This window comes from Ceratina calcarata, unplaced genomic scaffold, assembly GCF_001652005.2.
Source record: "Ceratina calcarata isolate Rehan_Ccalc_2016 unplaced genomic scaffold, ASM165200v1 scaffold162.2, whole genome shotgun sequence".
Taxonomy (NCBI): Eukaryota; Metazoa; Arthropoda; class Insecta; order Hymenoptera; family Apidae; genus Ceratina; species Ceratina calcarata.
Window position 1 is genome coordinate 515,299 of NW_017137499.1, and position 24,908 is coordinate 540,206.

General features: G+C 45.6%; 1 protein-coding gene across 10 annotated transcripts in view; it reads left to right on the forward strand.

The window, feature by feature from the left end:
* Rbp6 (RNA-binding protein 6) overlaps nt 1-24,908 on the forward strand; it is a 626,456-nt gene that overhangs the window by 377,108 nt on the left and 224,440 nt on the right. For all 10 annotated transcript variants that reach the window (XM_018037297.2, XM_018037296.2, XM_026819814.1 and 7 more), the window contains exon 5: nt 17,954-17,995. In XM_018037297.2, coding sequence (XP_017892786.1) covers nt 17,954-17,995 — 42 coding nt within the window. The remainder of the gene's footprint in view (nt 1-17,953; nt 17,996-24,908) is intronic.

Below are 24,908 nucleotides of genomic sequence, written 5' to 3' on the forward strand. Positions count from 1 at the left end.
TTTTAAAAAATGCGTTTCTAAAGTGCATAAACTTTTGGGACTGACTGCATAGCCAATACATCCTTAACTCGTTAAGAATCGTCGGATACTGGAAATCGAGGTAACGATATAAACATCAAATCGTCGGGTGACTTTTCGTTTCTACCGCGGTCTGAGTGCATAAATAAAAAGAGCGGCTAGATAAGCGATAATCCAGGGAACTAAATAACGATGCGGCGCCGTTATTAATGATCAGCCGCGGTTCGACGGACGGGACACGACCGGTCTAGCTCGGAATTTAAACCCGTAACAGTAGCGAAATAATACGCTCCTGCTAGGTGATCCGGATGACCAGAAGTTTGACGATATTTTCATGGCGTCACGTTCGCACCGCTAGCGGTGCCAGCGGATAGAGTCCGCACGCGGTGCGCGTGGTATATGGCGACGTATCGTGAGTGTAAAATACCGCTGTACACGTTGCAGGCAGCAGGTACCTGCTACCCCTACCGGCGCATGAAATATAAATAATTAGCATGATGTATAAGCCGCCTGCGGCCGGGCGCGGCGGCCGCGATATATCGACGTGACCCACGGCTTTATTTCGAGACCGGCCACATTTTATCCGCTAAATTAGCTTGCCCGCGGCTACGATTTATGTCACCCGGTTCGAGAAAATTGCTGCCAAAATAGATAACTTCGACTGTGCCCCCGTGCGGCTGAAAAACCTCGAGAAAATCACTACGAAATCGACCGACCTACCTCGTCCGGAATATAAAGTTCTTTTCCCACCCTCCGTACCCTGCGGTTCCTCGGTTCAATTCATTTCTCGCACGTGTCGTTAACTACCTCGGACATTTCACACTCTATTTAATGGAGATGAAATTCCTTTTCTTCCTTTAGCGAAATGATTTAGTAACAGACAAGTTTCAGCGAGTTCAATGATATACGAGAAATTTTTAATCGACATACTATGAAGTATAATATAGTGAAACAATGGTGTGTGAAAGTTTGCTCTGAGGAAACAGGGAGGTAAATTAGTCGCGTGAGAAAAGAATCAAGACGCGTGTGCCGGTCCATTCAAAGCGGACGCGAAGGAGAGTGGTATCACGTTTCGGTTTCACGCATGAGACCCTTAAAAGCACGCTTTGCGGTCGCCTTCCTCCCTTGTAATAATTCTCGAATGCTTTTCCTTTTTTCGGGTTTCGTTCCAGGTTGAATAAAGTAACTGAGTTCCCAAGGAAAACTGAATTTAAAAATTTCTTCTTTGATTTAAATATCGTTTACGTTCTTTGTACGCCGACGGTATCCGAAAACGGAACGTAGGAAAACTGAACTCGTGGCGTAGTATGAATTTCTGATAAAAGCAACGACTTCATAAATTGTAAAGTGTGCTTTAGTTGTATTTTCATAATTTACGTTATGCTGCTGAATACAAATATCGTTTAGTCTCGTTTCATCGCGATAATTCATTGAATTTTCGGCGAGGAAAGGAAAAGTCGAAGAGACGCCATGAAAATTTCGTGTTCCTTTCATGGATGAACACAAGTTGACGCCGTACCGAGCTCGGCAAAAATAACGCAATGCAATTGTGTCAGAAATTAAATGGAGGGGAACAATTAAATCACTTTGTCCCTTTCGTCGGCGGAAGCGTAGCGTAAAAAGTGCATGGAGAGCCGGTCTGGTCAGTTTTTACGATACAAGTGGAAAAAAGGATAACGACGAGGAGACAGATAGCGCGCCACTGACTGCCACACGCTATACTTCTCATCCCGTTTTCCACCCTCCTCCTCTTCGCTCGCTTCTACACCACGCCGCGCCGCTCCGTCCCTCGGTGCTTTCGTTAACTCTCGGTCCCTTCAACTCGCCTCATAGAGCCACATTCTCGAGCGATCCATTTCCAGATTAAACACGCGTAAAACTCCTCTTTGCCGGCGGTACACACAAGGAATTCTGTCCCACTCCCGCGGGAATACGCGAGGTCTTATCTGTCCCGTTTTGCGCACGTCGGGGATGGGAGGCGGCAGTCTTTCAGAAAGAAATAAGCGCGTTGTCGTTCGCCGCGACGGTTCGTTCAAAAGTTCGCGGAAACCCGTCGTACGGAAAAACGAGGTTTCCCCCTGCTGACCAAATGCGTGGACCTCTGCGAACGTCAAGAAGTTGCGCTTCGTAATAAATCAAGTATCCACGTGGTTTGGAGATAAGCGAGGGTCCTTTCTTCTACAGAATGAAGTATGTACCTCGTCCCAGTGGAATAGAAATGTGAGAATACTCACGTTTCATGTTATATCGAAAATAATAATTTGTAAAAACGTTCTGCATTCCGCGAGCACAGTATAAAACGTAGTATCAATTTTTTAACGTACACAGCTAGTATAGATTCTGTGAACGTTCCATTACGGCAGAGACTGAATGATCGAAGCAGGAATCGAACAGTGTGTACACGTTCCCACGGAGTAAGTAGTTACGGACTTCGGTGGTCCGGCACGAGGACGCGGCGCGACGCGATGCTGGGAACTCGGAAGGGTGTTGTCGATTATCGAAGTCGAAGCCTTCCAGGTAATTGCATAGTTCGTTTTCTTGTCCCCGGCCGTGTTATTGGAAACACTTAAGCCGATAAGACGTTGCGAGCGCTGCCGAAGAGATCCGCGAGGGGATTTCCATAAATTAAATTGACTCGTGGCTACGGTCTATCCTCTGTCTGTCCGATTGAAAATCGAAAGTACACACCGCACTGACCGGCAACGGGCACGGTGTACAAACAGTTGCCGTGTGGTTTTATAAGGCATCTACGGAAGGAATGGGAATGGAATAAAAACACGCGGCGAGGGAAAGAAGAGACGTCGGCGGTGCAACGCGGCGCGCTGGAGAAAAGGACATTGTTATTCCGGCCGTTTAAATAATTCATAAGCAATATCACACCGTTGCCGCGGTCACGTCTCGGCTTCCCTCCTGATTGGCTCGAATTTACGAGCCATTGTCGCCTGATTGGCCGCGCTTGTGCGACGGATGGTGGTTTCGTAAAGAAAAGCACTTTATCGCCTGAAAGCATTGACGTGCCAGCCAAGCGGCGGTCCATGCGTGAAAAGGACCACGGGAGGGAAACGAAGGGCGAGAAAAAGAGGGAACGAAACGCTTGCGGTAATTTCTCCGAGGTAGCCTTCCTCTCCCGCTCGCTCTCCGTTCCGTCGTCTCTCTCTCCCGTGCCCATCTCCCTTCGCCTCGCGCCCGAGACTACCCCACTTTCACTTCGATTTAACTTTGTCAAATTCCTTCGTTCCGCTCGCACAGAACGTTCCTTGGAGCGTTCTGCGAGGTGCGAACAAAGTGAAGGCAAATTGAGTCCTGTTTTATCTTTCGTTTCACTGTTGTTACGCTATTGCTAGATATAGAAGGAGGTTCACCCCTTCTTTTTTTTAATTCGCCCAACTATTTTTAAACAGTTTCATTACAATACTATGCTACGTATCATAAAATAATTTCAGAGATATCTTCTGTAATTGATACGAATTTTCTACTATGCTACGAGTAATTTCATGCATGTCTGTTAATAATTATCGATTCGCTCGTTCACGGTGTAGTTTATCTTTGGTATCGCGAGAGGACCGACCCGCGATGCAATTGGTAACAGCGATTCGACGCGGTCGGCGATTCCTGAACCGGTTGTCCTTCCGCGACGCGACAGGGCATCGTGAGTTCGTGAAGGGGGATATTATGCCCGGCGCACGCTCCCGCGAGCTGCAATTTCAGTTCGGTCTGCTGGACCTCGTTGCCCGTGACACTTTGACACAACTCCGGACAGAGGGCACGGTGTCCAGGGGGCGGTTGCGCGAGGCAGTTATGAGTTGCTTAATTGTTTTGTCACTGTTCGTCCCTCCGCTCCTGCCCCTTTCACTCGTCCCGGTCCCTGTCCGTCGTCCTCTCGTCTGGGTTATCATCCGTTGTCCCTGGTTGGTAACCGTGTTCTCTTGCTCGGAGCACGGAGAGTACCCGTTTCCGTTCCCTCCGCTTGGCTCCGTTGTACTCCGTTCTGTTGTGTGCCCTCCCGTTACGTTCTCGCGGTCCTCCCGCAGCAGAGTTCCTCGAATGCCCGGAATCGCTTCTAGAATAGTACCGGCTTACCCCTTGACAAGTTATCTGTGGGATTCTAACGTTAGCAAAATCGATACCGGGTACACCATTGTTTGCCTAACGGACGATTCGCCGGATGGACCGCAAGGAATAACTGTTGCTTAAGTTATTCACACGCCCGGGGAAATCAATTCGACGCCGTACCTCTTGTCCCACCGTTTCGCTTCCTTCTTCGATTTTCTTCGGCTCGATACATATTTATGAACCGTGTACCGAACACTCGAAAGTCGTTTCGGCCGACGGACCTGTAATACGTTCTTGCGGGAAGGGTGGAATGAAAGGGTCAAACGCGATCCATGTCGCTTTCGGAGACACTTCTTATAGTCTTTAATACCAGTCCAACAAAATATATAAAAAATTAATGTCAACGAATTTCGAATTATATTGCATCTATTTATGTACAGAATTATTGTTGAACAGATTATGAAAGCTATTTTAAATGGAGTACGAAATCGCTTTCACGATATCTTTAAACATTAATAGCAGAGTCTATAAAGAACAGCGTAGAAGGTTAAACATTTTCATCTCGACGTAGAGAGACATAAATCTCGAACCCGAAAATAGACACTCCTGGGAATCGTAAGTTGTTATTATTAAATATCAATCTCTGTTCCTCGCTGTTCATAGTTCTAAAATCAAACTTTATACTATACGGTATGCAGCGTGGGCGAAGTTTTCGCTCGCATAAGTTTCCTTGGTTAAATGTAAATACGAACTGGCAGTTGCATGTTTCATGGTAAACTTGTTATTACTGCGCTGCATAAACACACCATACGTATCGCTGCTCGTTACTCGATACGTCCATAAGTAATGGTCCCTCTTTTAGGAAAGTAATAGAACGTCTAACTTGATTTACGATCAATCTGATAAATTCGTGCAACACCGTGAAATTATCGATATCGTTGCTCTGAACGAGGTCGTACGAGGATTGGGAGAAAATTGTTCGCTGCTTTTTAAATTATTACCTCAGCGAACGATACCATCTAATGGCTATCTAAACAAATTCGATTTTAAATTCTCCGTAACATATAGAATGTGACGGACAAAATTCTTCTCTAGGAGCGCCTCGAAGTTTTCAATTCTGAACATCATTCAAACTTTTCTAGTTTACATTCCTACGCTTAATCGACGTGACGAACGACGCTCCGCAGGAACGAAAACGCGGAAGTCGGCTACTTTGAAATGTTATTTGATTTCGTCTTCACTCGGTCAATCGCGAAGGATACGTTTTTGTACGAATGACAAGATAGAACTTGTAAAAGCAAATAAAAGTTAACGTTGAATTGTATTATAATTATTGAAGCAGCAGATTTGTCTCAGAGTGAAAATCGTACAGCAGTGGAGGAGAAGTAACATTTCTATGTTAGGGGTTTCATTAAGTCGACGTGAAGACCGGAATAAAGGGGTGGAAAGCAAGAAATTGGAAAGAGGAATCTTGGGAATCCGAGATTTCGAAACCCTGCGAGCGGAAGCCAACTTTATGAATAGCCTGACTTCGGAATCTAAGACTTTTCATCTTCTTAAGAATGATTGCTTTATTTGCCGGCAATAGAGAAAGGGGCAACAATAGGCCAATTGCTACTTTAGATTAGGATTTTAAACGAACTTTGATTCTTGCCTGGCCGGGGTTATTCCTATCGAACAATTTGTGCTCACAGTCAGTTTTATATTCTGATAGTTACTGAAGATCATAATTATTGTCAAATCGATGATACAATACGTTCCATGAGATGCTTGCTCATGACCCAGGTTACAGAATGATGAATGATGAATTTCTGTATTAAACAGTTGAAGCGTATGGTACGAGATCAGTATAACGATTTAATAAGACAAGATGTAATTTCAGATAAAGACGTACATATCTCCAAAATCAAATCTGAATTCATTTTTACTTCATGGAAGCATTTTATAATAATTGATTGCATGGTTAAATCAATCCTCATAGGTCCGTTTCACAAACGAAGTGTTTGTTCGGATCAAAATCAATTTCTGAATAGTGCGATGTCGTTTGTCTCGTCTGATCCGTGACGGTTTTATTCTACTGACCGACGATCGAGCTTTAACCTCTCGTTTCCATGGATTTCCCGTGGCCATTCGAACTTGGTCACGTACTACAATAGAAACCGATAATTTTTCGCTCGTGTTTATTTGTAAACGAAAGAGTTATCACGGATGAGCTGTTAGTTTGGTTTGATCGTTCTCCCGACTCGACGTTTTTACACCCACACCTACGGCACACACTCCTGACTTGTTTATGTTTGAAAAATTCTTTCGTGTTTGCAGTGCGTTTGAGTTATAACACACGACTGCAGTGAAACTTCGATAATTTGTCACCCAGTCTGCGACCCATTTTTTTTTTTACCTTTTTTATTCCTATTTTCTCCTTTGTTTTCATTTCCCCCCACCGCCTACGTGTTACGCGTTCCATTACTCGCGCGGGCAAATAAATCTGCGTTATATCCCGTCGCAGTTGTTTCAATTTAATTCATCCATTTCGTAAATTCATCGGCCCTTGCGCGTCGTTACGCGAGAAACAATCGTTGTTGCGAGAGGTGTGCGAGCAAAGATGAAAATACCATCGGCACGTGCGTTGTGAAGCGACGCGATCGACACACCAGTACATCGTCCATACGTGTACAAGTTTGTTACTGTGAAAACTCCGCGGCTATTGTGTTTTCATTCCGTGCGCGTGGCGAGTACTTGCATCGCGGAACTTATGATTTAAGAGAATTCGAGAACTGCATTCAATCAGCGGAAACGCGCGATCCCCGGTTGCGTAAATGGAACGAGAGCTCGTTCACGTTTTACACAAATTTCGCCGGCGATGCTCTAATAATTCACGTTTGATTATTTGCTTTGCAAATATCACACCGTGAAACTTTACGTCCACCCGCGTCGCTTTGTATACGTACATACGCAGCTTTAACGGGGCGTTTACGTTGTCCCTCTTTCATTTACATACATTGTTGCGGGGAAATTGTTAAAAAACAGAGGGGGAGAGGTTAGAAGAAAGAAGATGTATTGCACGGTGTCCGGCTCGCACGCTTGAAATTTATTAAATTGTTCAGCGGAACTCGCATTTCTCACTCGCTGTCAAGAATACGCTGCCGCGTGAGAATTTCCTTGTCTTCCTCGTATCTACGATGAATGAAATCGCAGATTTGTGTCCGCTGGTCTATTTTATTTAGAGGGGCATATACATTTCGCACGGATTTGGACTGGGCGTACGACAATTCGTGCGCTCCCGACACAGTAAAATAATCCGGCGAAGAATTATTAGCGCCCGGGGCTTATTATTATTACAGCTTATTATTATTGTTCCTCGCGTCCCGGTAACAAAGTTTTACTTCATTTGCATAATACATGTGTGCAGTTATAACGCCTCTGGATACAAAATTTACACTTGAACTTTATAATCACAACGTCTGTCACATTTCTGCTTCCACCGCGTCGCTCGTTATCATCGTTCTTAAAATTAAAAATTAAATGTATGAGGATAATTCAATTTAACGTTGCATCGTCTTATCACACTCACTTCTCACTTATCAGTTAAGTGAAATTTTGCATAAATCCTAACTATTTCGCACTTTATTTTAGAAACGATTAATTAGAATCAAGGAGTGACAGATTCGTTAAACGTGTGAAGAACTGAGCTGGCCGATTTTTATTTCCTAATAAAATCGGATTACTTGCGAGTGTCTTATTTTCTCTACCCATTCTTAATTCTTTTTCTCTAACCGGACATGGCTACGGGTCCTTACCCGTTCCGTTCGTTTCTCGAGCTGTCCCCGGGCTGGCTTCTCCGCCGTAAAAAGAGAGTTCATCGTGTCGGCAGATGCCGGCTGCTAAAACGTTTCGAGTTGGGCCGAGTCGGGGTTCACGCGATATTGGCTGGCGCCGAATGCCGGTGACGTTGTCGAGAAGATTTCTGACAAGCGTTGTTATTAAAAATTCTCTTGCCGCCTGTACACCGTCGGCTGCGCGCGAAAAAATTGAAACGAACGAGCAAAATGGAAACATGGTACCATACTAAGAAATAAATTCTCCCGATAACTTATATCCTATTTCGTTCTCTAAACTGATTGCTTTCGCTCTTTCAAATTTACTTAAAACTTTACTCATTTTTATCAAAATTGTAGTTAGTATTTACGAGAGACAATTAATTCACGAAAATAAATTTACGCAAATCTTATTGTGTTACAATTTTTTGTCAGGGTTTGATTAAAACGAATAATCTCCACGACGTGATTATGTTGGTTATTAGTTCTGAAACAAAGAGGATACTATGAAGGAGCCGTGTGACTCGAACGATCGAAAATGTAGGTACATGCGGCAAGAGATGATAGGAACCCGCTTATAATTACACACGATCGCGGAGAGCTGGCTTGTAGTCGCATCGGGATGTTTTGTTCTAATCAGCCTGACCTAATTACGACGCTTTAATCTGTACTGATAAAGGCTGACATTTGAAAGCGGTGAATATAAATAGCTGCGCGAACCGGTAATTGCGGTTAATTTCTCGATTAACCTTTAGCCTCTGATTTAATAATTTACGTTCCTCATCGATTGCTTGTTTCTAAGGGAAAAATTATGTATTTAATTATTGACTCGGGTAAATCAAGCCAACGTACACAGCTCTATATGTATATATGGTAACAGTTAAAGAGGGGAGAAATAAGGATCGCAGTTATTATTCAAATCCGTTTTATAGGATGATAAAAATCGATCGTTTAAAAACATCTGTAGAAGGAGAACCGAAACATCCGGCTTTCAAATCGCATCGTCATGGAACGTACAATATTTCATTCGTTACATGCCAACGAAATACCAAAAAAAAGGAGAGTTGATTCCTCGAGGTAGACCAACGCGTGCTCTAAATTTTATCATTCCCATTTTTGTATTCCCTGCACGACGACGAATCTACTAACTAAAATAAAGAACGAGTAGGAGAGAGAGAGAGAGAGAGAGAGAGAGAGAGAGAGAGAGAGAGAAGAGATCCGACCCGTTGCGCATATTCGGTGCGCTTTATACCGCAACGCAGCCGAACCGTCGAGTTTCAGTGAAATTTCAGCCCCACGCTGCTAAATGATAAAACCGGATTACGCGACGCTTTTCCTACTCCTTTTTTCTCGTTGCTCCGGAGCCTTTCAATCGGCAAAAATTACGCGGTTCCTCTTGTCGGCCGCGAAGCCTCGCGCCGACTCCCAGAGAACGAATATTCGTCCGCAGCCCAACGCGAAATACACAAAATTCGTAATTTTAAAAAAGGCCACGTCCACTCGTGCTCGAAATTCTGATTATTCATTACCGGAAATTAATTCGACGATGCACTACGTTTTAAAATTCATTCTCTACCGTTCACGATCCCTGTCCAGTGAACACGTAACAGCGACGACAGGGAGAGTTGAAAATAATGACGCGGCTGGAATCAAAACGGGGAGTCCATTTTTATCGGCTATGCGTCGCGGAGACCAGAGGGACGACCGATGGCGGAAAACGAACGACGGTCGGTGCCGCGCAGCTGGCGCGAATATTAAAGGCAATCGGTCAGTTCGCATAATAACCGGGCGAGCCTATCTACCTGCAGATACAATAAATTCGCGTTCCGCGCTAGTTACGGTAATTTACGGCGGTCCGCTCGTGGTCTGCGAACGTAACGAATTGTATCTTGACGTACCGGGCCCGGCGTACGACGCGAAATGGAACTAGAGAGAAAACGCACGGCGGAGCAGTAATGTAGTTCTCGCTTGATATGGATTTCCCTTTTCTTTTCGTTTTTGTTGTGTTTCGTCGAGTACGAATGCAGCAGGGAAATCGGTGCTTTTAATCGATAGAGTTGTTAAGCACGTTCCGACGAGATTCCGAGATTGGTCTGGTTTCGGGAACGATTTTAATGCTCCATATTTTGTTCGTTCTCGTTCTAGAGTGAAAAATTGTATCATCGAATCCAATATCTGAACGTGACTAGTCTAACACCTGTTTTTCAATATTTAGATTGAAACACATAAAAATTCTCGAGGTTCGAATGAACTCCTGAATTTTTACTTATTTCTTACATTATAATTATAAATAATTTCATGAGTCTACTAAACAGACGCGATAAATTTCAGTTTGAACAGATCCTCAAACATCCGCGCGTCCGTCTATAGTACGCAATTAAAAATACGGAGCTAACGAAACTACTTCCGGGAAAGTTAAGAAATGTTGTTTTTCAATCTTCCCTTCGGCGTTCTTTGTCGAACAACTCCCGACGCGCCGCGAGTAGAAGAAACTTTCCACTCCTTTTTGCTTGAACCGATCGTAATCTACTCCGGCAAATAACTTATATTACATTAGTTTCTCCATATCCCGGTGACGTTCTGAATTACCCAGGAATGACAGTTCAGATGGCCATTACGGCTAGTTTCGAGGATACAGTTGGAAAGTTTATAGCGGCGCGACGGTAAGAACCGAGCGTAGAAGTTGGCCATACTTTTCGAGAATCCAGGACGAGTTCCGTATTTTAACAGTGTCCAAACCTCAGCGAACAGTTCTAATCATTGCGAACTACTGGAAGATTCGTCGTATTCTAGCCGATTTCGCAAATCTCGATGTTACGGCTCATACAACCTTAGGATAACTTTTAACTGATTATTTTCAAGGAAATATATTTAATTAGGGGCAATAGATTGTTCTTAAGATTCCGTATATTATTTTTCAATACATCGTTTCATAGAATTGTATCGCTCATCTTTAAATCCACTTTGCAATCTTCCAGAGAGTTCAAGGGTAATATATCTGTCAGATAGGGCCACTACGGTGGATACGAGCTCAATTTTCGTTAAAGGGAAGGATAACGAGAAGAAAAAGAGGCTGTTCCATCCGGAGCCCCGTTTTATTGTCTCTGGCCGAGTTTTCAAGCGATGACTGTATTGTTCGGTCGCTCCGGCCGTCTCCCTTCTGCCCTCTCCTCATGTTCGTGTTTTTCACTCTCTTTGTAGATCTTTTCGATGTCCGATTCTCTTTTTACACGCTCAGTTTCCCCGGCTCGCGTCCCGTTTCTTCAGCCCTCGCGTATGAAATCTTCCATTCTCTGTCGCGAGCCCGTCCCGTTTCCGTTTCTTCTCTACCTCACAGATACGCGAAATCGGAGCGCGAGATCGACACGTGCCGTGTCTCTGACGCGCGAGAAACGTCATGGAAAAAAGGAGAAAAATGGGAAAGCGTGTTGACGGAAAGGAACGTTCGTAAAAGGGAAATAAGAGGGAAAAAAGGGTCGACGCAGCGACGGGGAGCGCTTTAAAACAAGCAACAAAGACGCGTCGGATCAAAGAGGCGGCCGTTTCGTCGTCGAAACAACCAAATAGTAGCAAGACCGGCGACGGAGAGCGAAACCCGGTGGAGAACCGGATCGATTAGTCGCGAAATTCGCGTATTTGCTTTTAATCTGCGGCGTGAGTTAAGCGCAGCCATTCGACGACGAGGTCGGGTGGAAACGAGAATCGATTGCCGTTCGGAAATTTAATAATAATTTCTGTTGCACATCCTTTATCCTTGCGTCGGGATACGAACGCGGCGATATCGATGTCTCCGTTTCCTTCGCTTCGTTTATTATCCCCGTCTCTCTTGATCCACCGTTCGTTTTACACCTACACTTCTCGTTCTCGGCCACATTCATCTTTCGTATTCTCCTCTTTTGCCTCCCTTTCTTGGTCAACGATACAACGCATCGACCGCGTTGTCCAAACCGGATATCCTGGCGAAACAGTAATAAATTGTAGGCAAGGAGAGTTTGAACAGCGAACGATGACGTTCTAGAGGAAATAGAAACGGAAGCGGAGTATGTAGAAATTTCCTGTACACCCGTTTCGTTTTAATATCGAGTACAAACGTAGACTACGTTTCTTTTTAATTTCAATTAAAATCCTGTTTGATAAAGAGTCCTAGAAGACTTGGATCAGGCAACTTCGCTTTTAAAATGATTCCTTCATTTTCGAAATGAATTAGTATTAATAAAATTTTAAACAACGATATTACCTGGCCAGCGAAATTATCTCTCTTAAGGATGAAGTGGAATAAATGTAATTGGATTATGAACGCAGAGAGATGAAAATAGTACATAATCAAATTTAGCTTTCAGGTAAAAAGCATCTCTTAAAATATTTTAAAACTTTTTTTTAATCTCTTACTATCCTAGTAGTATCAGTTTAATCTTAGATATCTGTAAATTGACATTGGTATATTAAATCCTGGAGAAATTTCTCGCATAAAATATTGTCGCTTTCCACATTTTTTAACGTTAATTCAAGTTGAACAATGCAATACCTTTCGTGCGAGAGAGAAATTCGAGCGCAAGTAGTATAAACCGTATTCGATCAGACATCCTTCTTCTATTATGCCTGATACATAAAAAATGATTCTGACCAACATACCTTTAATCGAGATCAGTATAAAAACGTAATGTATCAGTGTAAACAATTACTTTGTAAAATGAGTATAAATATTCCCGTCTTGTATTAAACGGAGGCGTTTTGTGTCTTTCATAAAAGACGTAATTCTTTGAAACGCTTTAGAAGATCCCACCGACGATGAAATTTAAAATGTAATCGGTTCATATCACAGAACCAATTACCAGAACCATTCCCATAAAAAGTATGCTTCCACGAGGAGATAAAACGAAATTGCGGTGCAATTTATTCGAGAATCCGGCGGTGTTTGTCTTCGAACTATTCCGAGGTGAACTATGCTGGCACGGTCTCGTGGTTCGTTCTCACGTGCTGATACGGCTACCTGTGCGAGCACCGGGCGGCATAAAAATTGTAACATTCCGCACGCCGCGCCGGCGTAGCCTACATTTCTTTATGGATGCGCCGAGCCGTGCTGCGGGTGAAACTCATTACTTTGGCATTCTCCCCAATAAGGGTGGCTCGCTCGCTCCTCCCTCTCTATCTCTGTTGCCTCGTCTCGTGCCCGATTAAAATTCAACGTGCGTACGAAGACGGGCTCGAGTGAGCTTCCAGCAGCCGAGAAACGCGCGTTATTGACATAAACCGGGGAAAATAGGGGAAACGACGGGAACAAACGGATTAAGTTATACGTGAGGAATCTTTGACTGAGACCCGGCTCGCGTATTTTTATACCCGGCCCATCTATCCGGGAAATGATTGCGCTCCCCGGATAACTACCGGTACGCAGTGAAATTCTACGCAATGAAATAAAAACAAACTCAAACGCTGTTTCAACTTCCCTTAGATTATTACGGGATTGTTCCGAGAGGCGATGAAGCGAAGGGAAGAGATAGCACTTGCTTGTTTTTAATTCAGTCAACTGGAGTGCAAGTACAGATCATTAGAAATTGTCTCGATCAAGTAGAACCACTGAATGTAATACGTTTGTAGAACTGCAATAATATGAGACGGTCGAAGGGAGAGAAGGAATGCGAATGCAGGCGGACGGGAATTCCTTTTTTAGTAAAAACCTTTCAAGTTTCATTGTACAGCTTGCGAAGCTACTCGATACTTTCGGAACTGGCAAACTGGCGCAGTCGGGACAGACGGAATTAGAGAGGGCGGCGGAAAGAGATCGTCTGTGGGTGGGGTGAAAAACGCGAAGGGAGACGAACGCTGCCACCGTGAAGGGTTAGAGAATTGCTCGAGTGTGGGAAAATCTCCCACTTGTAGCTCGCAGATATTTACTTCGATCTTACTGAGGCTGGAGTTAAATCTTGAATGACACTCAGACCGGTTCTCTCTCTATCCATCCATCTGTTTCAACCACTCCCCTGTCGAACGTCGAGTGTTGAAAGAGTCTTGACACGGAATCGACCCCGAAAAACAAATTCCATCCTGGTCTACTTCCTCGAATTTAATTCAATATACGTGTACCCGTACAGAATTAATCACGGCGGAATTTGAATACATTAATGAAGTCCCGATTTAATTACACAGCATTGTAATTGAAAAACTCTAATCTCGTAATGGGTCTGTTTTTAAAAAAAAGAAGCCACGTTAGCTGTTTTAATTTGATACTGGTACAGGCTCGAAATAAATTAAACGAGTAGTTGTTTCGTTATATTACGTTAACCGAGTACGGTTAAAAAAAAGAACACCGGTGTATGCAAAATAATTAGCCATAGTACGGGGAAGTGGTAGCCGCGGTAAATAACGCGCCACGATGCAGTCTAGTTCCCAAAATCCATTTGCATTCCGATCAGGTATATAGCACGCGCGAACACGGAATATTTATCGTCAAAGTTCGCGAATTCATTTGCTATTCACGCCCCTTCACTGTGCACACTGTTCATAGAAATCCGGTTTGATATAACGAAGGGAACGCTTCATCGACGGCTGGCAATAATTTCTAATTACCGGACTTTCGCATCCGTTGCGTAATTTTTAATCACCCTCCTCCGTTACGTACACGATTTCGAGTTTAATGACGCTGCCTGCGTATCTCTGCGGGAACTTAAGTACCTCGCGGAACAATTTAACCGCCGCGGCCGGCGCTGGCGTTTGAATTCCGCCGGAATTACCACGAATTCGCGTGTGAAATTTCTCGTTCGTATTATCCTGCTGGATGCAGCACCGCCGCTGGTTCTCGAGACCGAGCTCCCGAGGAAACTCGGATAGAGAGGCGACGTGGGAGCGAGGGAGAGAGAGGACGCTTCCCGGATTACTTTTCCAAATGTGGCCGATACGAGCTCGTGCTTTTACGCCGCGGCGAAGTATCCTAGAATCAGCCGGGATAGGTGGCTCTTCCAATTTCCAGGCGTGCCAACCAGATTGAATTTCTATCGTCGTTGTCGACGACTAACTCGTCCTCCACCGCGGTCGTACTCGATGCTTGCGGGCCGATCATTTCGCGCGATATCGAGTAACTGGGTTATGTTTGCGAGAATGGCTTCGAGCCTCTCGATTTTTCTCCGTAATGCCTCCCTCCGTACTTTTCTCCCCGTTCCCTCTTCCTTCCTCCGTCTCGCACGATTCTTTACTTTGTCCGGGACCGAACGAAACCAATCGAATAGCGTCGAGACTAACCATGTCGATCCACTGATCGGCGAGATGAAACTCCAAGAAAAGAAAATCATTTTCTTGTGATTCATCCATTCCAATCGCGCAATTTTCAATCGAGAAAAGAAAAACAGTATTCCCGCTGCGTCTAGAATTAAAAGGCTCGTGTTATCTTTAAAGTCCTCGCCGGAACAGTTAATTTTACCTCAGAGTTTCTCGACCACAGTAATTCATCCGCAGATTCCATCGCGAACTCTCGCTGTAAAGAGTTCGAGGGTAAAGTTTCTCGCGCAATCTCCCTCCCCCTCGGCCCGTTCTTCCACGGCGTGACGCGAGACACGGATCAGAAGGAGAAGAATCGCGACGACGCGGGTGAACCGAAAGTCTTTCGCCATCCTCCTCGTTGTAGTTGTCGACGCCGCGTCGGCCCGCTTGACGTGCTCCGGGGCATCCACGGGAGCGTGCGAGCGTCGAGCGACCAGTGTGAACTTTGCCGTAGGGGATTATGCAAACGGCGTGGTTCGCGAACCAGGGAGTCGGAGACCGGGAGAAAGGGAGAAAACACAGGAGAGGAACTACGTCGTCCGCGTGGATAGACCCGGGTTTTCTTGCTTGTCATTACCACGTTCGTGGCTTCAAGCGCCGTGCCACTTCCTCTCCTCGCACGAGTTTTCTCTCGCTTGTTCGCGCCGTCGAAACAGTTGAAGTTTAGCGACGATCACTATTCTCAACGAATCCCGCGTGCTTTGATTAAGTACACGATTCACCTCGTACAGCGAGGGAGTTTTGTCGGTAGAAGTACGATTTCCTTATGTCTGACCATATACTGTGTTATACTACTTAATCTATGTAAATTTATATACACAGGTGTAATTTGCTTCCTTAAAATCATTAGAAATTCCTATTTATGTTTGCACGTATCAAATAGCAAATGAAATATACGTTCCATTAATATAAAGCGTATTTTAACGCTTTGGATTACTCGAAAGACATTCATCTTAATTACGTCGGGACATCGAAAGACGTTTCAAAGGATTTATTACGACGACCGTCGATTATTCGATACCGCGGCAACTGCCATCCTCGTAAATTTAATAGACTTCTGATGAATGCTTATGAAAAATTGAAATCCTAAAGATCCGCTACAGATCATCATAAATCATTCATGGGATCATGGAACGTCTCTCTGAAGCAAATATCAATACATGCATATTACTCCTTAAATATTCACGGACGTATCTTGTTTTAAATAATCCGTGTTCATACCATCTTATATGGTGGAACGAAGAGCTGTGCGCAATCTTTCTTATGGACAAAAACCGATTCAATCTCCACATGAATCCTGGGAAAGTCGATAAATAAGGAAAATATTTTCGACTCGCTAGAACTCTAGAAGTATTTGACGCGATAAAAAATCTCCTTGCTCCGCGACCTGAGTCAGACGATAAAAACAAAAAAAGGTTGACCCACTTTTGGCAACGCGACGTGGAGGACTCCTCGTGCCTTGATAAAAAGTTGCCGATTCAGCTTCCACCGCGATCGCCCGGAAATTAAATGTTTAATGTATGCCCCGGACTGTTATTGGTGATCTACGTAAGCGACAATATCTCTAATGGCATCTGAGTGGAAGGCACATTTCAATTTAAACGACGTTCATGTTTTATAAATTGAATGCTCGAAGCAAATGGAACCGGATGATAGACTCTAGTTTTACAATTTAATAATTTGATTCTCGAGAACTCGGACAGTAATTGGCACTCGAAATCTCTTCGTATTTATGAAAATGTGAATATTAGTTTGTTTCCTTGGCTAGTGATAAGAATTCAGTGTGGAACTAAATTTTTATATCAACAGCTGAATTCCAAAATATCTCAGATTGTTGTTTATAGGTAATTTATGAGTGAAAAATAATATTGTAATGTACTTCAAATGAGTACTTCCACTTCCTTATCGATTCTATAAATTACTGTTCGGCTCCTATTTTCGCTATGATGTTCGTGGCACGGTGCACAGGGAAAATATCCGATCGCACGCCAGTTTGCGAGTTCCCAAAGATTTGGCCCTCGACTCCTTGAATGTCTGGCGGTTGGGACGCCGCTCGTGCGGTCACGTACGTTTTCGCGTAGATTCGCACGTGTAAGTTTGAAGTAAGGTCACGAGGGAAGCCGAAATGAACATTCGAGCGGGCTCGATTTCGCGGCGACAATTTACGCCGCGGCTGCGCTGGGAATTCCATGGCTTCGCGGTCTCCCCTAACCATCCGTGGGACTAAGGGGGCGAGATCCCGCTTTTTAGCCACGTAGAGCGTAAGGTGCAGTTACGTTCGACCTGGTTGCACGTCCCCAAGGGCGAAAACCGGGAACTAACCGAACGACAGGGACGAGGAAGCCGGGAGTTCGGCTTCTAACGCGTACACACCTACCCACGGCGAACCTCCATCGCAAACCTCACGCGGCCTCTCCATTCAAAGTATTCAACTCGCCTACTTTTTATCACTTGGTAATTAATTGTAATGGGAGTTCCAGCTGAGGAAACCCGGAGATTTCTCCGTTTTCATTTGTTCTATTTCCTTTCCGGCGCCCGGCCACTCTCTGTTTACCCTTTCCGCGCCCCGCTGTTGTCCCACAACGCCCGTTTTCGTGTTCCACGATTTCCGACAATACTGGGATTCCCGGGAATTTTTCTTTCATGGAATGCTTTGTTGCGGTCACTTTGCCAAATAATCGCTCCCTTTGTTCAACTCGCCTCTGAAACAGGGTTGTGTGTATACACGCGAAACCAACATTTTTGGTCGAGACATTCTATTATTCAATTTGAATGGCAAATACATTATTAATTACGTTTCTATTATTTTCCAGATCGACCCGAAGGTAGCGTTCCCTAGGAGAACACATCCAAAGGTAAGAAATTCTCTAACATACCACGAATACTCATAAGTCCAGATAAAAATTCATCGTATTCGAGAATTCACTATGTTCCGCGTTTAAAAAAACTTCGGTTGAAAAGTCAGCTACTGCGAGATAAGCTGGACTACGAACGAAAGTCACCTAATCAGAATTAGGGGTCAGACGAGGGGACGTGAAGAACGAGCGGATAAATGTGAGGTAGTACAGTAGAAATGGTACTGAAGAGAGAATAATAAAGCCCTCTCGTTCTCGTAATAAGAGCAATTAGATGTAATTCATTACAAAATCCGCAATTATTTTCTTCCCGACATACCGGGCCGTTAGTCACCGCCGAAACTCTCGCGGCGGGTGTAGTAGCCTGTAGCGTGTTGCTCGCGATGAAACGAGGACGGGTCCGCACAATATCAAAAGGGAAAGAGGCAGAGGTGTGGTGTACACGCTCGCACACCTTTACGCATAGCAGGTCGACGAGCGTGTATTCACACGAGGCCGGGAGGACCGTGGTGGGGAGCAGAGTCGAGAGAAATTTGCGCGGCTTAATAATATAAATGCCAGGCACGCGAATTACCGGCGAGTGACTGAATTGCGCTAATTTTAATTGTACCCTTTTCTCTCTCCTCTCCTTCTTCCCTTAACCCCCTGACCGGTCCATCCCTTCTACTCACCCCTTTTTAGCCACCTTTTGCTCGATGTCTGCCGAACTCGTTCTAGCGTTTTGAACGGGGGTCTTTTCAACGTTCCTACGGCTCCTCTGACAGCCCGACGCGATGCGTCCAATGCGCGTTCGATGCGTCACCGGGCCGTTTTTATAATTCTTCTCCCGGCCGTTCTTCTAACGAATGTTTCGTTTTTTCCTCCCGCGTTGGAACGGCACGTGGGTACACGTAGCGTCGCCGGCCAATTTTATTTCATTCCAACGTCGAATGCCGGAAGCGCATAAATTATGACGGGCAGAGGGAAATCACGATTCAGCGGCACCGTCGGTAATCACGTATCCCGACGTATTAACGTGCCGCACGTTTCGATCTGTCGGATTGCCCCGATGAAAATTTTGTTACTTCTATTACGATCGTTCACTTATAACGCCTCAATTTGCGCTATTATCCGATAGGGACGGGTCGGGGAAAATCGTTCGCGCTCCGAAACGAATTATTGGATTCTTCCGAGGAGGGTTATTCATAAATGTTAAAATAATTTATGAATTATTCGATGCTCCTTTCTGCCTTCCGCTATAATTCCGACACAGATTTCAGGATGATGATTTTATATTTTTATCACTGGAAAACAAATCGATGAATTGGACTTCGTGAAGCGAACGTGCTACATTTATTTAAAAGTTTGAATCTGTAAACTTGATGCCTCTACGGGAAGATATCGTAATCAACAGTGAGCGCATTGTGCTCGGTTCCGGCGGCAATATTCGAAATAAAATAACGGCCATTAATCGCGAGATGGGAGTAACATATTTCGGCTGAACGCTCGGGGCAGCCGGAACGGGCGGTGCAATTTTCATAAAATGGCGGTGGCTGCACTGGCCTCGACCCTTTCCCCGTTCGTTTGCGTCCTCCGTAGCAGCATGGCTCGTTCAAAAAAGTAATACGAATACATACACGCGTTTCGTTTCGAGTTTGGGAGCGTTGCCAGGCTCTGGGCTGTGCGCGCGATAGGTATTGGCACGTCCGCTACGATCCACGTTCCGATAACTCGATGCTATAATACACGTCATCGTATAGCCATTCTTAAGGAGATCCCTTTCTATTTTCATGTAAAATAGCGCAATCAATCGGGGCGAAGACAAATCCTGCATTGGACGCGCCGGTAATCGCACGAGGAAGCGTTTGCCCTGTGCCAGACCCTTGGAAACCTTAATCTGGCGACTTTCATTAAATTAAATTGGAGAACGTTTAACGAATCGCTTTGCTCTTATTATGGGCAGGGGCTGTTTACCTTCCCCCTGTAATTTGGTTTTTCTGTTTAATAATACTGATAGATATAATCGCATGAGATACGAAGTTCGGAAAAGACTCTGAGGAACTTTAAATGAAACTAACAAGTCGAATTGTTATAATACAATAATTTTATTTCATTCATTTTTCTAATAACATTGAGCACCGTTAGCGTAGTCTCACAACAGATTATTGAACGGACGATGATTGTTTATTCCAGAACTAGAACAGTGCTTCTTTCGACGTTGAAACTGTAGGGAGCATGCTGGAACCACATTGTCACTAGTCGTGTTCCGCAACCGTTGTCGCGATATTACAAGGCTCTAATTCCTCTCGATGAAGTTAGAAATTTATCCAGGAGAAGTTCGTCAACCTCCAAAACACGTGTTAAACCCGATGAACTTTAGGGTAGAAAATGGTCGCGTCGCAAAGTTCATCGAAATGTCAACGGGTGTCCCTGCCACGGTAGTGCAGGCTTGTCGCAACGTAACAACCTCCTCGAGTCCGCGCAACGGAAACGCTTTGTTACCGCACTTCCGGGCTAGCGGAAATGGTGCAATGCGCTTCCGACACGCCGGAAAAATGGAGACAGTCATTACCGAGTCCTCTAGAAACGTTTCGGTTGCTGCCTCTTTCTTGCCTTGGTACCTTGTCTTTACGTCACTTTGCTGGCCTATCGTCTGTCTCCTTGAATACACGCAATGCGAAAAAGAAGTCAAAATACCGTGTGGGATAAAAATGAAACGTGTACAACAATAATCCGAATGATCCTTTGTACAGTAATAACAAATTTCGGTGTAATTTGCTTAAGAAAGTTCAACGTAACCGCGCGGCTTTTAAAAAGGAATGATATTGAATTTAGCGGAGGTTACGTGCGCTGAAAGCAACAGCAGTAACTTTGAGGATCATCCAACGTTAAATTAATGTTGGTACGGAAGTGTTCAGGGTGAAGTATCTCGTGAATTGTTATTGCCGCGCTTTGTTCAATAAACTTCTCCGAGGTTTGTTTATTGCGAAACGGAAGTTTGAAGCACCTATCCCGAACAACTTCTATAAAGACTCCTATTCGCAGTTGCTGCTTTGAACCACCCACGCAAGTAGAACGAGATGCAGTCTCGCCGTTGGTACGGTTAAGAACAAATTGCAAATTCCCCGAGTTATTGCAAATTGCGTGCCGCACGTTCGATTCGAATATCGGATAATCGAACCCGAGTCAAAATAATAAACAGAGATAAAACAATTGAACCAATCGGGAGAGGGAGCACAAACAAATAAAGAAAGGGTCAGGGAGAACGCTGCAATATTTTCGAACGAGCACGCGCGCCGTAGCGATGAATTCGTGACCAGAAAAACTTGCGCGCAGACAGGATGGTAATAAACTATCGCGAAGCTTCGAGCAAAGTCGCCATGGATGCCGACGTCCCCTTGAGCAAGAGCAACGTTGGCCCAAGATAAGGTAGCAATGACATCATCCTCGTCGGCATAATATCCACTTGTTACTGAGTAGCGATACGCGCGTATAGATAGAAGACAACCGTGTACGTGGGACATTATTCAGTGCGATGCTGCCTCGAAAACGTGGGGCGTTGAGAGAGCACGGGGCGGCGGCGGTGCGAGGAGGAGGAGGAGACGGAGGAGGATAGAGATAGATGTGCAAAAGGATCAAGGTTTGAGAGAATCACGGGGCGAGGGGGCAGGCGGAGTGAAAGGGAGAATAGGGTGGCGAAGGAAAGCCCAGGAAGAGAGAATAGAAGGGAGAGAAAGAGAGTCGGCACCGGTACCACGTCTCGCGTAACGAGCTGCCGGCTCCCTAGGGTGTTCAGCTCCTTCACGTACACCCCTCCCGCCTCCTCGTCTAGTATCATCTCCACCTCCGTGCGCGCTCGCAACCACCCACGTACCTTCTTTCACCGTGGTCGTTTTGTTTTCTTCGCGGAGTGAGATACCCCAGCTAGTCGACTGGCGGTCGTACCCGTTCCCAGTTTATATCAATGCAGCTCGTTCACCCGATCCACAGTTTCATCCAACCGGAGCGTGAATAAATGCTCGTCGATTCGTTCGTCTCTTCGTGGATCACGTTCGTACACGGTCAATCGTCGAGACCAGCAGCTATCGTCGCATCGATTCTAACCTCGGCACGTTAACGAGCGATGCAAATCTAGTTCTAGCTCTTTTTGACCGAAGAGAAATCGTCGCGACCGTACAAGCACCTGGCCGTTCCTCGAGACTCGCTCGAGGCCAGATCTCGAGGTCAAAGCTTTAAAGGTCGTAAGGACCGCTAAGGATCACGTGACAGCGGCTCGCCGCTCCCGAAAGACCAATTTGTGATTCCGAGTAGAGCAAGGACTGCGACGACTACATGTACATCCTTTGGGTACTTTCGGCTCTCTCCCATTTCCTTTCTCGGTGGGCGGGTCAAAAGAGACCTGTTACATTCATCTTTCGGGACTAAATACGCTCCCTGGCAAACTCCCTGGCCGGCATTAGAGTGAAATCCCATGCATTTTATACGCGGCTAGGTCATTCAAAGCGACGGCTCGTTACTTATACCGGGTGTGTACACTGGAACACCCTCTCCTTCACCTTCCACCCTGCCGTCCCTCTGCCGGATAGTTCACCGGTGGCACCCTTGTGGACACAGTCCAACCCCGAGGACCTTCGCAACCTTCCGCTGAAACATCCGACGCTCTCTCTTTCTCTCTCTCCTCCCCCCTCTCTCTCTTTCCTCTTCTTTCGTCTTACCGCCTGGCCTAACGTGTCCACTTTCTCTTCAGCCGGACTACACGGCCTTCCGGCTATACGTGTAGCGAGATCGTAGAAAAAGGGGTCGGGGCCGTTAGGGGTGGAGGCTATGTTTGCGCGTCGTAAGTGGCGTCCAGTGTCCGTCCAACGTTTTCACGTCCCCGAAGGTATCTGCAGCCCGGACTAGGGATCATACGCGCCATTCGGTGACAGATACCGCGGTGCAGGAACCGAGTGCATTTATGGCTGGCAGCTCCGCTAGGATGAGCAGAGGTAACGGAAGAGAGCCGGAGGTGTAATGTTATCGTTTGCTAGGAGAACACCGCGTTCCCGTGAACGAGAAAGGGTGTAAAGGTGGTAGTAAAGGTGATGCCTCTTATCGTTATACACTGCTGGCGATGTCTTTAGGCCCTCGCGCGCAAGCTTCTCCGATCCGACAGAATTCTATCAAAATTTTCCTCGCAGTCGTAAAGACTTTTCTATAAGCTAAAGATTTCTTGCGTTCTGGAACATTGGAATTAATTAGATGATTGGAACAATCGATTTATATTATATTTTTAGTTCCTTGGTTGCACTATTCGTGCCGCAAATGAGAGTCGTCGGTTTTAGAATTTTCTGTGTCATTTTGCAAGTTATTTTCCTTACGGAAAGTGGTTTTATCACGAATGAATTGCTTGGCCTGATCATAGACGTTTAACAGGGTCACTAGCTCATCACATTCTGGAGATATGAAAAGTCCGGTATCTCCAGTTTTCAAAAGGTACGAACCGATAATCTCTCTTTTATCCGGGTCTATTCTGTCTGGAGGGTCGATCGTTTCGAGACTCCAGATTGAAATTCGTAGCTCGACCGAGCGCAAAGCACTTTAATGCACCCCCGCCCTTCCCAGCCTCTCTCTTCCGTTCTCCCTTTCTCTGTCTCACTTCTTTTCTTCCCGTCATGCGGATTTCGAGGTGATCAATTTTATTGCCCTACTCGCTCCGCTGTTCCTTTTCCGGGACTTATACAATCGCCCCCTGGAAAACATCCGGATTTAACTCCACCGCTTCCGTTCCAACGGTACCGTTTCAAACCAATTGATACGAAATAACATCGCGCTACCTCGGGCGAAGTAACTTATTCCGAAACGAAAATTCGCCAATATTTATTCGATAATACAATTAAAGTCATCGAGAATGTAATTTAGAAACTCGAGACAGGGTAGCGACGAGGGTAAAAACGTTCCATTCAGCATAAACATATCGTGGCCGCGGCAACGATCCCACTCGACACTTCATTAAAGCACCGAACACAATCGCATCCCCCGATCCTCTCTGCTTTGAATGGATCCGCCTCGCAGACGTCTCGTCATCGTGACAAAATCACTGTGAAAAGCAGCGAGTGGTACGGGACGACGGAAAGACACAGCACCAGTCGAGCTCCCATTCAGCTTGCTAAATGTTATCACGGCATCGCTCGATTAACTGCTCTGTTCAAATATCCGAGGCATAAAACGGTGGTGGCGCCGTTGGTAGTAACCGCGCGGGTGGCTACGGTTAAAACCGGCGCATCGGCGCACGGGTCCTGCGAATCTACTGTCCCCGCGCGAGTAAATAAATCGTTGGGTTAATCTTCGACAGAACTTTCTAAACCGTGTCCTCGCGCCGGCCGGGTATCGTTTGACCGTGTATCGCAGCGCGACTACCACCTGTCGCTGACGACAATAGTTTCTCGGCCGGTAGACGGAAGCCTCAGATATGTTGTGTCGCATTGAGATAAGCTAAGCTCTCGCGTGATGGAGCAGCCCGTAAACTCGGGGAGCCACGCCATGATGCCACCGAAATGGCTGCTAGATAATGTATAGGTATACGTGATGCGCATCGAGCCCCACCTTACTCGAGACGTACGCGTACACACGAGCGGCGCAGTACGCGCGAGGGGGTGGCCGAAGGGTGCGCGAACCACTTTTACGCTTCCCTCGTCGCCTCCCGCTCTATCACGGTAGCTCGCGCGTACACCGCACGTAGCCCCTGTTTCCCGGCTGAAGAGAGCCAGCTATTTTCGAAGCGACACTTCACTCCCTCGCTGGATACACCTACTTACCTGTGTGGTTCGCGAGGAGCGACCGACTCGACCGGGGCCGCAGCCCGTCCCAGGGTTTTTCGGTGCAGAAGCTCACGCTTTTGTTTCAGCAACGTCATTAAAAGCGTTACTTTACGCTCGACTCGAGTGATACAGTT